The sequence below is a fragment of the Cyanidioschyzon merolae genome, chromosome 7, assembly GCF_000091205.1.
Source record: "Cyanidioschyzon merolae strain 10D DNA, chromosome 7, complete genome".
NCBI classification, from domain to species: Eukaryota; Rhodophyta; class Bangiophyceae; order Cyanidiales; family Cyanidiaceae; genus Cyanidioschyzon; species Cyanidioschyzon merolae.
In genome coordinates this window covers 311,514-327,684 of record NC_010133.1, presented here as the reverse complement: position 1 = coordinate 327,684, position 16,171 = coordinate 311,514, and the positions used below count along the sequence as shown (strand labels likewise).

Below are 16,171 nucleotides of genomic sequence, written 5' to 3'. Positions count from 1 at the left end.
GATTCCACATGAATCAAATGATACATCTCACATCGATACGATCAATGAACGCTCATCCCCGAATCGTCGTCGTCGTCGTCGCCAAATTCGCGGCACTGCCGTTGAACGGAGGTGTCGTGTCCACTTGCGCAGTCGCCCGCGTCCACGAAGGGCAAACACGCACGCCACTCGATCCGCGATCACTGGCCGGCCGCTGTGCGCCGCTTGCCGCCGGGTCCGTGTCCAGATTAGTCGATCTGGCGCCACTCGGCAGCGGATCGACTAATTTACGCCGCAACAGGAGCGTCTTTCATCGGCAGACGTGGCGCAGCGATCTGGCGCCACTCGGCAGCGGATCGACTAATTTGCGCTGCAACGGGAGCGTCTTTCATCGGCAGACGTGGCGCAGCGATGCATTCGATCTCGCGCCGCACTCGATGCGCGCTCGATGCGCCCGCGAATTCGGGGACAAGACGCTTGCGGTACGTACCGCACGACGGGGGACAGCTGACGATGCAGACGGGTTCACGAAGCCATACGACGGTTGCTCGAGGTGATAAATTGTGTTGGTGTTTTGTGTACAAAGTCGAAAGCACAACGATATTTTCGTGCTTTTTTTCTCTGGTACGTTGCGTGCCAAGTGGCATACCCAAATATCTTCATCGGCTACTAGAAGTTTTATGCTCTATGGCAACTTGTGCGGAAACCGGGGAGCAGAGTACCAGCGAGTTATCTTGTATCCCTGTTGACTGGCTGCCGCTTCTTGGACCTGAGCCACACGAGCACTCTAGTTTCTCGTACGCAAGCGATAGTCTTACCGAAGGGTGGAAAACCTGGTTGCACAGGTTTACTGCCGAGGCGCTTTCCGGCACGATCGAGAGCCTTAGTCAGGATACGATGTCGGAGAGCGACCACGGGACGCACTCCGTATGCTCATCGATTTTAGTAGACGACCTCAAAGGTGTAGGGTATCCAAACTGGAAGCGTGCACCGTTAAATACTTCGCTCGATGGAGGCGACCTCGTCGGTGCTGCGAACGCCGCGGCGCATTCAGCAGCGCTCTCGCCGGTGACACCTCAGCCCGTGCACCTCGACACGCAAACTCGCCTGGATGCCATGAGCCCGTTCTGTGTGGGCAGCGACCCGTCAGCATCTTCGACGACGACGACGACGACGCCTTGGTGTCGCGCCCGCAGCACTCCGTTGTCGGAAACGAGTTCCATAGCGCGCGCTGGCCCCGCCTGCTTCGATGATCTATCGACAGATACACAACAGCCTAATGTTTGCATCTTCTGCGCGCATCTCCTGGAGGCCTCTCATGCGAGCGCTGTTCAGCAGGTCCTCCATTCGATCGGATGGGAAGCGTTGCGCGCTTCTCGTGGAGGCAGCGACCATGGGCGCAGAACATCGTCCGCGGACGTCTCGGCATCGTCGTCGATGCCGACTCGGAGCTTGTCGCTAAAAAGAGACGTCGCGGGTGCTGGCGGCGAACCCGATTCTTTCGGAGAAGATCATCCCCGGACGGCAAAAAAGCTCAAAACAAAGCCGAGTCCGGGCACGGAGCAGACGATAGACACGTCCTTGCAAGAATATCTCGCTGATTCCATTCCCTTGAATAACGGCATCGAGAAAGATAACCGCAAGCGACGTGACTGGACCCCCGAGGAGGACAATCGTCTGCGCCAGCTTGTGGAAGCGCATCTGTCCACGCTGCGAACTGGTGCGCACATGACGCGGGATAGGGAACCTCGTGGACTCTGGCCCCATGAAGATGATGATCATGATCAGCCCGATAGCGAATACGACCCTACACGAAACGCCTACGGCAATGTCCAGGTCTCTGTGTCGGGCCTGCGAATACCGTGGACGCAGATCGCGTCACGCTTGCCGGGACGTACTGCCGCCCGCTGCCGTGAACGATATCGGAACTATTTGGATCCGAGTATTCGGCACGAGCCCTTTAGTGCCCGTGAGGATCTCATCATCCTGCGCGAGTATGAGCGACGCGGGCCAGCGTGGGCCTTCATCGCTTCGAAACTCAAGGGGCGTTCAGAGAATGCGGTGAAGAATCGACTTCACGCTCTCATCCGAAAGGCACGGCGTTCATCGGCCGTCATCTGAGGCCTTATATCCACCCGACGATTGCTGGGCGAGCGAGCACAAGCCCCGTACTTGCCCTGGGATGCGAGTCTGGGGCGCTGGCCTCAGCCTGATGAATGCGGCATCGACAACATTCGGGCCAGCGCTTCCCGTGCCGGCAACGAGTTGCGCGGACGGCTCGTTCGCGCTCAACGATGCGAAACTCGCTGCAGAAGCGGCCGCATCCTTGAAGCAGCACGTGCGTATGTATGTGTGTGTGTGTGTGTATAGACGAACTGCTCGCATTCCTGCATGTGCTGGGCAAGCGCCCGGCATCGGTGTCGTGGCTTGAAGAATCTAGTAGGCGTGCTGAACCGCGCATTCTCCGCTAATCCACAGATTCACCACATCCTGTACGCTGTAGCAGGCCAGCATGGCCTATATTGGAAAAATAGTATAGAAACAGACGCAGCGACAGCGTAGCAACATCGATCGCGCGCTTCGGGTGTCCACGTGTCGCTCTGGAAACGTTCGCTTGCTGCTCCACTGGGCAAGCCCCGAATGCTCCGGTCATCAGTCGGTAGGGCGGCTGCCAAGCTGGCCACAGATGGGCGACAATCGAGATACCACCGTAGCGTTTGTGCTGCGAAAAAGGTTCTGCATGAGCAGTTCTTGATGCAACAATGTGACGCTGCGAATGGCGTTCCACGAGCCATGACCACCGCTCAACAATGCATCCGCAAGGCAGATGCATTCGAATGTTGCACAGCTTCCAGTGGCGTGTGCCTCAATTTCTCCATAACACCGCAGCATCGTCGGTATGCAGTATTTACAACTTCATTCCTGGGGATGCTCAAGGTCTAGTAAAGCACGCGTGTCGACAACAGCTCGATCGCAACGAGCTACCACAACTCGTACCGTCCTGTCTTTGACGCGCTAAAGACCGGGTCCTGTGGCAGATCCGGGATATCCAGACTCGGTGCCGGGACAAACGCCATGTTTGTGTCGACAACGATGGATTGCGTCGCATCACCAGGCCTCTGCTTCTTCTGTGATCAGCCTTTTGTCAGGTATGGCGGTAGCGCTCGTGAACGGGATCGATGCTGCTGATAACGTCTCTGAGGTCGCCTCGTTCTCGAAAAACGAAACTCGGCGCTGCATACGTCGCAGCAACATCGTGGCACTACGCGTACCCAACGCTACCGACTAACATTGGTAGCAGACGCACGCGATGACCTACAGCTCTGAACCGAGAAGCATCGATATCGATTCTGATATCATGCGGAAAAGCGACGTGGCACTTGTTCGTGCAGGCGTATCAGCGTGTCGTCATGCAGCATGCCGCCTCCAACAACAGGTTCGCAACGCACAAGAGGATCGCCCACCGCCTGATCCACTGAACGTGTACAGCTCATTCGTACTGCGCTCTGCATCAAGTTGCCCCTTAAAGTCCGTTCTGCTGCTCGAGCTGGTGTCCGTTACACGTCCTGCTTTCGCGGACTCGTAGGCGTACGAACCGGGTCCTTACGAACGCCTCTTGAACCTGCGGGAAACCGTACACGTGCCAGTGGCAACACTAGACGCCTCCACGGCCTGCATCGAGGCGCCTGCAACCCCAGTGCTACAGAAAACGACACCGCCGGGACCGCTGTTCCTTACCAGGCGTCGCCGCTTGAAGCGGTAATGAAGCGTCACCTACGCCGTCGAGTCGGTCGGACCGTCGCCTTCGTTGTTGCCTGTTGTCTTATCGGCTCTTGGATAGGATGTCAATTAGGCATCAGTCGCAGTAGTTATTCCCTGACGCGCAAACGCACTCCAAGAGCACTTTGGCCTGGGGCTGGGCACGAAACCCAGCTGCCTCGGGTGGCGCTCCTCAGCACGACAACGGCAGCGTATGCCCGACGGTTTGCGTACGCGGTTCAGAACAAAGTTCTCTACGCCAAGAAATGGTCAGCGACAGTCGATTTTCTACTCGATTCCTATCCGTATCACTGGTTGAAGGTCGCTGCGACACCCGAGCGACACGCCGAACCAGGACAACCTCTACCACCGCACTACAATCGCCTCTTCGCACTTGAGCGTCTACTGAAGCAAGACGCTCCGTACGACTGGTTCATGTACGTTGATGTGGATGCAGTGATCACGAACTTTTCGATTCCGGTCCAGACGTTCTTGCAAGGAATCAGTCCAGAGCACTACGTGGTCGTTCACGATGGACCCGAGATTAACTCGGGAGCGTTTCTCCTCCGTAATACACCGGAATCCTTGCAATTTGTGCGGAACTGGATCGCACTGGGCACCCAGTGGCCGCAAGCGAGTCTAGACCAGACCGCTCTGTGGCACCTTCTGTATCTGCATGCCGCGTTCCCGAGTGCTCCACCAGAGTTGCTCCTGCGTTACGCCCATACCTACCCCTGTCGAGCGTCGGTGCTTTTCCCCGTTCATTTCGTGGGCAGTCCAGCGCTACAACGGGCGCCGGCTGCCATGTTGCGGCACATCGAAGGATGTTGGCGATACCATATGGCTCGCCTCGGTTATGGGTACGGTCAACGCAACCGCCAGCAGCAGCAGCAGCAGCAGGCGGTGTATTACCGCCACGAAGCACCTGGTTTCAACTTTTATGCTAGCGTCGGCCGACCAGAGAACTGTGCGCTGCGGCACGCGAGTCAGCTGTGGCGACCCGGAGACTGGCTCATCCAGGACAGCGGGTACGGCCTCGAAGACTCGTACGAAACAGTGAACGAGACGGTGCTGGTGCGCTGCATCAGGCCACCGTGTTCGACGGAGATCTGGAAGGACGAAGCAAAACCCGGTATGATCGCTTCGTGGGATCGACAGGCGCTGCTTCTCTATCCACAAAACAGGTGGCATCGGCGTGGTCCCGATGATTCGGAGCCTTTTGCTGCTCCGTAGCGATGCATTGGCGAGAAAGCGCACATCGCGCAGGGTCCAACACAAGCACCACGAGCGACCATAGCGGGTTTTTGTTTCAGGTCGGAGGCGGTCGGTCAGAAACGACAGTCGCTAGTTCTTCCGGGCATCTTCTTTTTGTGAGAGGAAGAACTGGCTTGGACTGGCTGGGACTTGCATGTCTCGTTCAGGTATTTCGACGGCACGGGCGCTGAAGAGGCGATGTGCACCGGGGCTGTGCTCCCAGGCATGGTACGCGGCCTGTTGCGGGGAACTGTTCGGATCGGATGAAGTGTTTGTGTTCGTTTTGTTCGGGGGCACAGGGTCGTTTCCACGAGCCATGAGAGCCCGAGTCCGCGATACGTAACATTATCGACGAAAGCATTTATGATGCAGCACCAGACACGTTCGATACCCAGCAACGACGACGATCCGTGCTTCCATTCTGCGGTACGAGTCGGGTTTTACGAACCTCCAGGTGCTGAACGACAGTCACTCGTTCTTTTCTTTGGCGAAGCAAGTCAGTGGATGCGGTCATCCGGGTGCTGTGCCTGCTACGCGCGCTCGCTATCGCACCTATACCTGCAGCGCGGAGCAGACACACACAGACATTGCACAGCGTTTACGGGCATGTGCGAGCGTTGACGCGAGGTAGCGCACGAGCACACACACACACACACACACTGCTGCGAAGGTGGCATCGAGGGCGGTCTGCGCAGAAGCAAGGGCAATAGATCGGTGCTCCAGTGTATCGATGGACGCACAGACTTTACCCTTCCGAAATGCCTATGCGTAGCGTATTCTAATAAATAATGAATCGCGAACAGCAATTGGCCCCGTTTGGGCCTCATCGTCCGTTCATCACCGACTCCTCGGTCTTTTTCATTCGCACCAAACTGCACCAACAGGAAAAACTGGGTATAACGAACCAAGTTCGAAAATATCTCGCAAGGAGTTTGAGCTTCACTCGCGCTCCTGTACGCATCAGAATCTACGACTGACACGCAGTGCTTCCCATGAAAACAGCCCAGTGGCATGACAGCTACCTCGAATCGATGCAAGCATGCAAGAGACTCATGCATCTGTCCAAGTCGTCAGCGTTTCTTGTTCACAACGATTCCAGTGGCCTCAATGCTTCAAAATACCACAGCGCAACGCGATAGGCGTCATCGTCGACGCCTGTGCACATTGACAGCACGCTCGCCCGAAGCAAGCGTCTGCTTTCAGGTTGCATTCGAAGAACGCGCTGCCTCTGGTCGTGTGGGTCGCCTCGCAGACTCGATCTGGAACCAGGCGAGTTCCTCGACCTCTCTGCAGATGTTACGTCGCTGTTTGCGCGCGGTCACCGGCTCCACATCGCACTCCGCATTATGTCGAATGACGTACTCGCGGTGCAGGTAAATGAGGCCACGACGATTCCGGAGCCACGCTGGTGGAGCTTTCATGCCGAGCGCCCGAATCATTTCCCGGAGACGACGTTCAGTCAGGCCGTCGTACCAAACCTCGGGAATCTTCCGCATCGGATATTCGTCTTCGAGCGTGTTGGTGGCTTTGGCCAAAGCCCGAGATCCGGCTTCCGGAAAGCCGCTCGCCTCTACGGCATCCAGTTGATCCAGGCATTCATTCACGTGGACCTGGATAAAAGCCGGCGGGTATGCACGATTGCAAATGGGGCACTCGACATACTTGGTATGGTCTCTTTGCTGGATCCTCTCGCACGAGGCCCGTCGAGTGAACGACGCGTGACCGCTTGTCGCCGTCGACTCTGCATCGTTTCGTGGGCGCGGCTCCATTGCCCGTGCAGCTTCACCAGGCAACGCGGCGGGCGTCCGAGTTGGAGCAGCCTCCGACCAATCCTCCGCGTAGATGTCGTCTGTTTTCTGAAACACTGGAAGCGGCTGCGGTACAGCCGCAATGCCGCTCAGTCCTCCGTTCGGAGGCTGGGCTCCCGCCCGTTCAGCGCTTCTTTCGAATCGATGACTGGGTTCGGTGCGCTTCGACATTGACACTGCAGAGGAAGCCGACTCCTCGCAATTTCCACAACAGACACCCGCTTCATCCCAATTCTGGTGTTGTCTGTCTGTCCAAACAGCTGATACCGCTGCGGTATGCTCGTCTGGCGGGACAGGAGCGCTCCGAGCGCGACCTCTAGTCGCAACTTGTGCGGTCAGCGCTGCCGCTCGCACCGGGCAAGCTGCTTCGGTTCTTTCTCGAACCGTGAGGCCGCTCTCAGTCGAAGCTTCCAATTTCGAGCTCCGGCATTCCGTATTCCCAGCGTGCTCTTGTGGTGAAAAGCGGGTTAGCACGCATTCGCGTGCTTGTTGCCACGCGGTTGTAACGTCCTGAACCAAACGGTTTCGACGAAGTTGCCCTGCACTGGCGGGCGCTCGACACTGCGGGCACTCGCTTCGATAAACAAGCGCACGACGAATGCATTCGCTGCAGAAACTGTGGCCACACTCAAGCAGCACAGGCGCGCGGAAGTGTTCCCCACAGATCGGGCACCGAGTTAAAACGTCGAGGGAACGGAAGGCCTCGTGCGGCCAGTGGTAGCCCTCGGGAACGTCCAGACTAGCAGCAACCGCTTCTACTTTCCCTAAAGAGAGACCATTCTTCGGCATTCGGAGAGGTAGTGAACATGAGCTATGGTTAGGTCATGCGGCAGCCGCGGTTGCCGCAAAAGCAGCGTCTAGGAAGATGAGGTGTTGAAGGCTAGAGCGGCGTTCCAGCAGCCTGGAGGATGATGCTGCTTCGCTGTGGTCTTTCAGCTCAGTTGTGCTCCATGCCCAGGTGCGTGGCATCAAATGCTTTTTAGCCTTTTATAGTAGAAACATTCAAAGTGCATTCATTTGAAGAAATAAAAATCCAAGGGAAAGGTGTCGACATGGAAAGCGAGGATCCAGGAGGCCAGAAACAAAGGGAATACATGCCCTTCTCTTCGACCGTCGAGCGAAGATAGCCGAGTAACGAAGAAGAAGAAGAAGAAGCGGGCGCTGGGCGAGCAAAGCTCTTCGCCCCACGGGACAATGACAAGACGCAAGTGGCTCGGAGGGCAAAAGTTCGGGGAATGCTTCCATTGATGAGTACGAGCAGCAGCGAGAAATACATGGAGTTCGTGAATCGAAACTTCAACGCTGCTGAGAATACCAGAAACTGTGTGACGCTGAAGACGAGATCCGAGGAGATGACGCAAGCGAACTCCATGGTGCAGCGTCTAATACTCGAAGTCTGCAAGGAGAAACCTAAACCGATAGCAGTCGGCATGTCAGAAAAGGCTGGCTCGCGTCTGCAAGTGGATCTACATTTACCCTCGATGGGAAAGGACATTTTTCGGTTTCACAGATCACACATCACAAACGCTTCTTTGAAGTCTACACTGGTATCGGATAATAATGTAACACTGAACTAGTCGCACTGTTTCTCGTATACAACGCTTTTCGAAAATTGTTTCGATGCACAGCCTTGTTATTCAAAGTGCTGGAATAAAGCCCTACGGATTCTTTGGTGCTTTTGGGAATCTCGCTCGGCTCGTCGGAATCGCTCTATGGACGCGTTGTCCCCGGCATTCATGATATCAGCGAAATAACCATGATTCCGGACGTCCTCGAACAATGACTCGTTACATACCATAATCGTCCGCTTCTCGTGTGTGAGGCACGCTCAAATCACACATGCTTCGAGTCTTTGGTGTTTTCTCATTCACGGTAACTCGTGGACGTTCCGCTCCGCGCTGATAGGTCCATAGAAAAAAGGAAACGATGCGACGTCAGTCCTTGACCGGTCCTCCGAAAAAAAAACCCATACCGAACCCTCACTGAGATTCTCACCTCAAATGAGCGATTCCGCTTGAAACACCAGTGCTCCATTCTTTGCAGCCACCGATGAAACCAGATGCGGAACCAGCTGGAACCTTGTCAAAGGATGTGTTCCAAGAAGCTCCCGTCTCATGTGTTTGCATCGTCAAGTGTCTCGAGCTGGGACTGCAGGCTTCGCAGCGATCCCTTCCTCTGGAAAATGCGTCACTGGTTTGCATGGCAAGTGGGTAGACGGATCCGAATTTCGCGACTTGGTCTCCAACTTGGATATTCTTTCCGGTACTTGTTTCATCACGTACACCATCACGGTCCACAAGTCGTATATCAAATGAGGCAGCGCACACTGGCTCGTGCAGCGGGCAGGAAACTCGCCTAGAGGATCGCTCAGAAGAAGCGCGTGATCGTAGGAGAGTGCCTCGGTTTGCGAAGATGGAGGCGGAGACGGAGTCGGGTATCCAGATGAGCGTCCGATACACCTCACCTGGACACATGCCGAGCGATGAAGCAAGCCTGTACGAGTCACAGAGCGAATTTACAAGACGGAGGCTCGGTGGACACACGGGAACACTTGACCACCATAGGGCTTGTCATCGCTCTGACATGCGCACCCGGTCTGTAAACCAAGCAGATGAAAATGGCACGGGAAGCATCACGGGCAACTTATGCCCGGGCATAGGAGTCGTCGAAAACCGCCGGAATCAGTGAGATCGAGATTTGAGCACTGCCATCCGCTTCCTTCAACAGCTGACATCAGAGCTGGGGTGAAACGAGAGACCATCGTATAGAAATCCGGAGATAAGAGAGAAGAAAAGGAAACAGTCGCGAAAACCGCTCCGCAAAGGCTGGTATTTTTGACAGTCGCAAGAGAACGGCCTTTGGTATGTATGCCCTAGTTAAGTACGCGAGCCTGTTCAATTTCACGCTGGTGCGGGTGTCACAGCCTGCGGGTTCAGGCTGCAGCGCACTGCTCCAGTGCCAATGTGCCCGCTTCCATGCCGCATCCACGAACAACCTAGCAGGTCCGAGTCGAGTCGTGACCAAATCTGTGCTGGCAGCAGCAGCAGCAGCAGCAGCAGCAGCAGTAGTAGTAGTGGTAGCAGTAGTAGTAGTCGTTACTGCGCGTCTCTCATCCAAAGCCCTGTCTGCTGACAGGCATTCTTTGAACGCAAAAGAAACAAGAGCAAACCGGATTTATGCTGGTACCCTCCTATTCAAACTTATTATGGTCATTCAGGTGTTCTGATTCCTCAACATCGTTCGTGTTCTCGGCAATAGGTTGACGATGTTTGCCCGATGCTGCTGATGCGTCGCCAGCCCTGAGGCCTACACTCGATCTCGTTGCAGCAGCATTTGCGTAGGTACGCGTTCCGCTCTGATCATTGGGTTGCTCCGACGATCCGATACGAGCGTGACCGCTCGAGTTCGCGGACATGTCGCCGCTGCCACTACCGCCGCTGTTCTGGTTACTGGTAGAACTGCTCCCACCTCCTCGGCGCACTTTCGAAATCAATATAGCGGTCCAAATAATACCCACCAAATTACCCCATAACACCCGCAGTTCCAACGGGATGGCGTAGTACGAAATGATGTTCGCAGGTGTCCAGACAATCCAGTTCGTTTTCATCACGCCCCAGAGCTCGCGACGAATCTTGCGGCCGATCTCGGCGAGCGAGCGATCCTCCAGCAGTCCAATGATAAGGAAATAAAGCGCGTTGTACGGTGGCGAGAAAATGAACTGATCGATAATGACCTTTGCGATGACCACTGCGATTTGGGTCTGGTTGGTGACACGCGCAAACACCACACGGTCCAGAAACTGATGGAAGTAGTGTACAATGGGGCCACGAATAGCCAAGCCTATACTGAACTGGTTCAGAAGCGAACGCGAGCTAAGTTTCGAACCCGAAAGGGAAGAGGCGAGCAAGTCAGATACTAGTGAGATTATCGCCGCAGAGATGGACTTGGTCACCACCGGGTCGGTCTGCAGCTTGCGCAGATAGCTCTTCCAAATCGCGGCGAGCAATAGCCGCAGCGTACCGCTCGTTTTCGACCCTTCAGGAGCGTAAGGCGCATAGTCATTCGCTTTTCCCGAGGTTGTCGCCTCAATAACCCGACGAATGGTGGCTTCGTTCCCCAGGTCGCGAACGCGGCGTAGCACGAGTTCGTGCAAGCCCCCGGGCCCAGTTGTTACGAAGCTCATTCGTCCGTGCTGCGAATAATTCAGCGCCCAGGACAGCGTTTCACCCCTCTTTCTCTCCGAACCCCTCTCTGATCAATTACGCGCTATGTTTTCAAACAGTTAACTCAAACAAGTGAGAGGTACGCCCGTGTGCAGCTCCACTACGGTACGTTCCGACAGTCGACCTTGAAAAATGCCCGCAGTCACGCGAGCATGCGCCAGCGTTCGTGGCGTATGCCTGCACGCCCGCTCGACCCGATATGCAGTCGCTGCGGCTGCTGCGGGGGCGCGTCGCCTGTATTAGACAAATGTGCCACAGTTACAGAAGCGCGCCTCGCCGCCCCAGCGCAATGCACTTGCGCGGCATGGCAACACGAGCATGCATGCGCGGCGATTGAGGATCTGCGCGTCCGATCGCAAAACGTTGCCTTCGATCACGGACTCCAGAGTGCGATTCGGATGGGAATAGGCTTTCGGGAAAGCGTCCATGATGTTGTTGCACCCTGCCTCCAAGCTGCATTGCTGATACTCCCATCCAGATGCACTGGTCGTCTTGTACGTTCTATCGTGCGCCGAGTTCGTGCTTGGAGCGTCCGCCGTAGCGCTCAAACCGCTGGAACAGATGCAGCACAGCGGCTAAACAGCTTTCCTATACCCTTGTGCGTGTCGGTTCGCGACATAGCGACGTTCTACGGAGATGCATGCTGCAAGACGCTTGCGTGTTGCGTTCGGGAAGCCATCGAGGAAAGCGACAACGACGTGCACGCGAGCAGGGTACTTTATGGTTAGAGATGGGTTATCATCGCGCTTCGCTCTACCTGCTACGAAGAACGAGCGTTCCAGTCCAAGAGTTTGACACGTTGTTCGCTGGTCGGATGTGAGGGCCCCGCTCAAAGTCGATCGCTCGCTCTGAAGATGGCATGGTCCCGGGCAACAGCAACAGCGTCGTATGTCGTTGCAGGCGAATCGACGGCCGTGCCCCGCAACCCTGTATCGAGTCTGGCGATTCCCATGGCCTCGATGGAATCAGGTTGCACGTCTAACGTGAGCAGTCTCTCGTCTCGTTGTCGATGCGTTGCCAGAGAGGCCGCTGATGCTTGCTGCGGCCCCAAGTTGGTCGCAATCGCGTATTGACGACGCGCTCGTCGACATCGCCCGCTCAGAGCCGGTACTCCGAGGCCCGTGCGCCCGTTCCTGAATGCCTCATTGCACCGGTTCGTCTTTCATGATCCTATGCAGATAGTTGTGACTCAAACCCGTTTGCGCGTGCAAAGCATCGAATTATCAAGAGCAGGGCATTCGCGCTTGCAAGGTTGCCGCACCGGATCGCAGCGTTCGCCTGCACGCGCCGCTGCGAAGCACGAAAATATGATCGACGAGAGCGAATGTCATCGAGAAGGCTCAGTCACAGGCACCGACTGATCACGTGGACAACCAGTAGCATAGAGGACCTCGTTTCGGGAACTTGCATACGTCGTGGTACCGGGGCCGAGGCAGCCTCACAGGCGCCGGAAGGTGGCGCTCGCTCGCGCTCTGGGCCACAATGACCAGGCGGACAAGCCGAGTCGCACTTGCCTGGAGTAGGATCGTGGACCTGTCGCCCGATAATTCGAAATTTGTGCCTCCAGCAACCGATATCAACCGCACACTCGTCGAGCACAGTCAGTTCGAGGCATCGCCTCCCGGTACGCAATGGTGCAGTGCGTGGACGCGGCGGCAAATATCGCATATCGCCGTGGAGAAACGCGCTGCCTCTACAGCGCGTTTGTTGCCGCAGGCCCTGGCGGTGTAGTCTGTAGGGGAACAATGGCGACACTGCAGAAAATCAAAGATATCGAGGATGAACTGGCTCGAACCCAGGTGAACAAAGCAACCATGGGTCATATATGCCGTCTCAAGTCCCGACTTGCGAAGCTCAAGCGGGAACTGTTGCTCGAGAGCACCAAAGCCAGCGGCGGCGGTGGCGGTGGTGAAGGCTTCGACGTCGCTCGAACCGGTGACGCACGCGTTGCCATGATCGGTTTCCCGTCCGTGGGTAAGTCCACGCTCTTCAGTAAGCTCACCGAGACGGAAAGCGAGGTGGCTGCGTACGAGTTCACGACGCTAACTGCTATTCCATCGAACATCTTTTACCGGGGTGCAAAAATCCAGCTCATCGACCTGCCTGGCATCATCGAAGGGGCCAAGGAGGGTCGCGGCAGGGGCCGGCAAGTCATCGCGGTCGCACGCTCCTGTGATTTAATCATGATTGTTCTGGACGCGACCAAGCCAGTCGTTCACAAGCGCATCATCGAGCGCGAGCTTGAAGGGTTCGGCATTCGACTCGGGAAGCAGCGACCGCGGATAGCGGTGCGTCGAAAAGACCGCGGCGGAGTCACGCTGACCACCCTGTTCCAGGGACCGGCATCGCATCTCGATTTGGAGCTTTGCCGAACCATATGCCAAGAGTATCGTTGTCCCAATGCTGAAATCGTGCTCAAGGAGGATGCGACACCCGACGATCTCATCGACGTTCTGGAAGGGAATCGAGTCTATGTGCCGGTGCTCTATGTGCTAAATAAGATTGACGCAACGAGCATGGAGGAACTTGAGTTGTACGACCGACTTGAGGACTATGTGCCGATAAGTGGACATCTGGGCTGGAATCTCGATGGACTCCTCGAGGAGATGTGGAAAAAGCTGGACCTGATCCGCATCTACACCAAGCCCAAGGGCGAAATACCGGACTATGACGCACCTATTGTGCTCCGCAATGCACCCGAACACTGCACCGTACGCGCACTGTGCCGTCGAATCCACAAGTCGTTGCTGGATCAGATGCGGTACGCGTGGGTCTGGGGCTCGTCTGTGAAGTTCTCTCCTCAGAAAGTTGGTGCAGATCACGTACTTCAGGACGAAGATGTCGTTCAAATCGTTAAATCGTAACGCACTGCGCGACATGCGGTCGCTGATGAAGATGTGTCGGAGCCTGTGATTCGCATATCGCAGCGCTTTGGCCAATCCATGGCCACCCTGGTCAGTGTGCAGAGGCAGCGCGTGCATGTCGGTTGTTGAGGTGGCCTTTTGCGCATACAGCCGATCGAAGTCTGTCGTTGTCCAGGGAATATCGAAATCATCGTTCGACCTGGACGCGGCAACCGATATCGATCAGCATGCAAGGTTCGCTTCGGTACGCCATGGTATGCTATGCTGTGGTGCGATGCGGTGCGTTCCTTGGGTACACACAGGCGTCTTCAGTCGACGCATTCGCTGAGCAGATCCCAGATCAATAGGGAACTTGTTGCGCACTGAGACTCCGGGTCCTGCTTTTGAATACGCAGCGGGATGAAACCTCCAGCAGCATTGCTCCTGACCAAGCACCGTTGCGTACAGGACTGTGCGTACGCAATGCGCGAGCGTTCTTGGCGTCGCAGCCGCTGCGTAAGCCTCTCATGACCTGACAGCGTGGTGCCACAGTGCTTGAAGCATCCAGACACACAGCCAATGACGCTACAGCCTTGCCGTGCATGAGACGCGCCAACGAATATGTGCTAAAGAGCGCATAGGGCGCGGATGCCTGGACGAGGCTTTCACCACGATGCCTGTTTGATGCCTGCTCAGCAGAGGCGATGATTTCCGGGCAAGGTCGGCGCGCTTCCAGCGGCATGCTTGATCGCCGCGTTGTTTACGTCTCTGGGTTATCGCTGGGGCGTTCACTGGCCATTGCAGTTGCGACGGCTTTTCTCCGGATGCACCCAGACGTTGTGAATATTGCAATCTAAGGATACGTAAACGCAGAGCGCGCACGTTCCATCCATAGAACCAAAGGGTGCGTAGATGATAAAGGTTTACGCGCCATCACGTGTACGGCGAGTTCCCCGCTAGCGCTCAACGCCGAACGGCTGCGCCATGCTCCGTTGCACCTACACCGACGCTTGCGATGAGTTTCTTCACCACAGCGAGTTCGGCGTTCAGGATACTGCCACCAGCGGCTCCGACAATGGTGTTGTGTCCGCACAAGGCCAATTTCACGTCGAGCACATTGCAGGGGCGCACCCGTCCTACGGTAACCGTAAAGCCTCTACCCAGGTTCCGATCAAGCCGCGGCTGCGGACGATCTGGTGCCTGATTGTAGACAACGTCGCGTTCAGGTCCGCTTGGTAGTCCAAAAACATCGCGAGATGTCGACGGGTACTCTTGGATGGCTCGAATCACCATTTGGGCCAGTTCTTCCTTGCTCCGGTTGCCGCGATTCCGGACTTTGATGGATACCGCTTCAGTGTGCCCGTCCAGCACGTGTACCCGATTGCACATCGCCGAAACATTGATCTCTGCAGGCACGAAGCCTCGAGTCGGCTGGTATTCTCCATAAATTTTCAGTGATTCGGTTTCCATCTTGCCCTCCTCGGCACCAATATACGGAACAACGTTGTCAAGAATATCCATACCGCTGAGCCCAGGGTACCCAGCACCGCTAATGGCCTGCATGGTGCTAACCACAATCGTCTCAATGCCAAGCTCGGGGCTCTTCCATATAGGCGCCAGACCGATAGTCATCGCTGTCGTAGAGCAGTTCGCGTTGGTGACGATGAAACCTCCACTCTGACGATACACCGCTTGTGTTCGCACTGCTTCAATATGTGAGGCGTTGACGGGAGGAATCAGGATAGGCACGTCCGGGTCCATGCGGTGGTTCTTCGCGTTCGAGAAGACGGCTTTTCCGGCTTGCGCGAAACGCGTCTCGATCTCGCCAGCAATCTGGTTGTCTAGTCCGCTGAACACGATCCTCACGTCCCGATAGGCAGCCTCATTCGGATCACATTCCGATATCTCGATATCGGCCATGTCTGCGGGTATGGGCGTCGCCTGCTTCCAAGACACCTGCTCGCCGTACTTGTGGCCCGCGGAACGCGACGAAGCGCCCAGAGCAACTACCTCGAACCAGGGATGACCCTCAAGCAGCTGCACGAAACGCTGTCCAACCGAACCGGTAGCACCGAGGACCGCCACCGGAATGCGCTCAGTCAGGTTCAGTCGGGCGTGTAGGGCGGCGGTGCCGGCTCGCCGAGACCGCGTCGTCGACGACGTCTTGCGAAACGGAGCGCACGCTACCCGGAAACGCACGTTGGCAACGTTCCACGCGGGTTGAGATGCTTTGAGTGCACGATGCACATCGAGCTTCTGCTCGCGAAAGGTAGTCGTCCCAATACCGATAGTCACGAACATGAAA

General features: G+C 56.2%; 6 protein-coding genes across 6 annotated transcripts, besides 1 other annotated feature; 3 read left to right on the top strand and 3 right to left on the bottom strand.

The window, feature by feature from the left end:
* Positions 1-390: 390 nt before the first annotated feature.
* On the top strand, positions 391-2,100 carry CYME_CMG129C (MYB-related protein; the record flags this gene model as incomplete). The annotated part of the gene is made up of 1 exon (XM_005535869.1): positions 391-2,100. One exon carries the CDS (start codon positions 391-393, stop codon positions 2,098-2,100), a length of 1,710 nt encoding a protein of 569 aa, XP_005535926.1.
* A 759-nt stretch (positions 2,101-2,859) lies between these two features.
* Positions 2,860-4,838: a sequence feature (possible transcribed region).
* CYME_CMG127C (hypothetical protein) lies at positions 3,742-4,971 on the top strand (the record flags this gene model as incomplete). The annotated part of the gene is made up of 1 exon (XM_005535868.1): positions 3,742-4,971. The coding sequence occupies one exon, from the start codon at positions 3,742-3,744 to the stop codon at positions 4,969-4,971; it is 1,230 nt and encodes a 409-aa protein (XP_005535925.1).
* Positions 4,972-6,191: 1,220 nt separating this feature from the next.
* CYME_CMG126C (similar to zinc finger protein) lies at positions 6,192-7,589 on the bottom strand (the record flags this gene model as incomplete). Its single annotated transcript, XM_005535867.1, has 1 exon — positions 6,192-7,589. The coding sequence occupies one exon, from the start codon at positions 7,587-7,589 to the stop codon at positions 6,192-6,194; it is 1,398 nt and encodes a 465-aa protein (XP_005535924.1).
* Positions 7,590-9,990: 2,401 nt separating this feature from the next.
* Positions 9,991-10,983, bottom strand: CYME_CMG125C (similar to peroxisomal membrane protein PMP22; the record flags this gene model as incomplete). The annotated part of the gene is made up of 1 exon (XM_005535866.1): positions 9,991-10,983. The coding sequence occupies one exon, from the start codon at positions 10,981-10,983 to the stop codon at positions 9,991-9,993; it is 993 nt and encodes a 330-aa protein (XP_005535923.1).
* A 1,671-nt stretch (positions 10,984-12,654) lies between these two features.
* Positions 12,655-13,887, top strand: CYME_CMG124C (GTP-binding protein of Obg-family; the record flags this gene model as incomplete). Its single annotated transcript, XM_005535865.1, has 1 exon — positions 12,655-13,887. One exon carries the CDS (start codon positions 12,655-12,657, stop codon positions 13,885-13,887), a length of 1,233 nt encoding a protein of 410 aa, XP_005535922.1.
* Positions 13,888-14,829: 942 nt separating this feature from the next.
* On the bottom strand, positions 14,830-16,167 carry CYME_CMG123C (aspartate-semialdehyde dehydrogenase; the record flags this gene model as incomplete). Its single annotated transcript, XM_005535864.1, has 1 exon — positions 14,830-16,167. One exon carries the CDS (start codon positions 16,165-16,167, stop codon positions 14,830-14,832), a length of 1,338 nt encoding a protein of 445 aa, XP_005535921.1.
* Between the last annotated feature and the right edge of the window lie 4 nt (positions 16,168-16,171).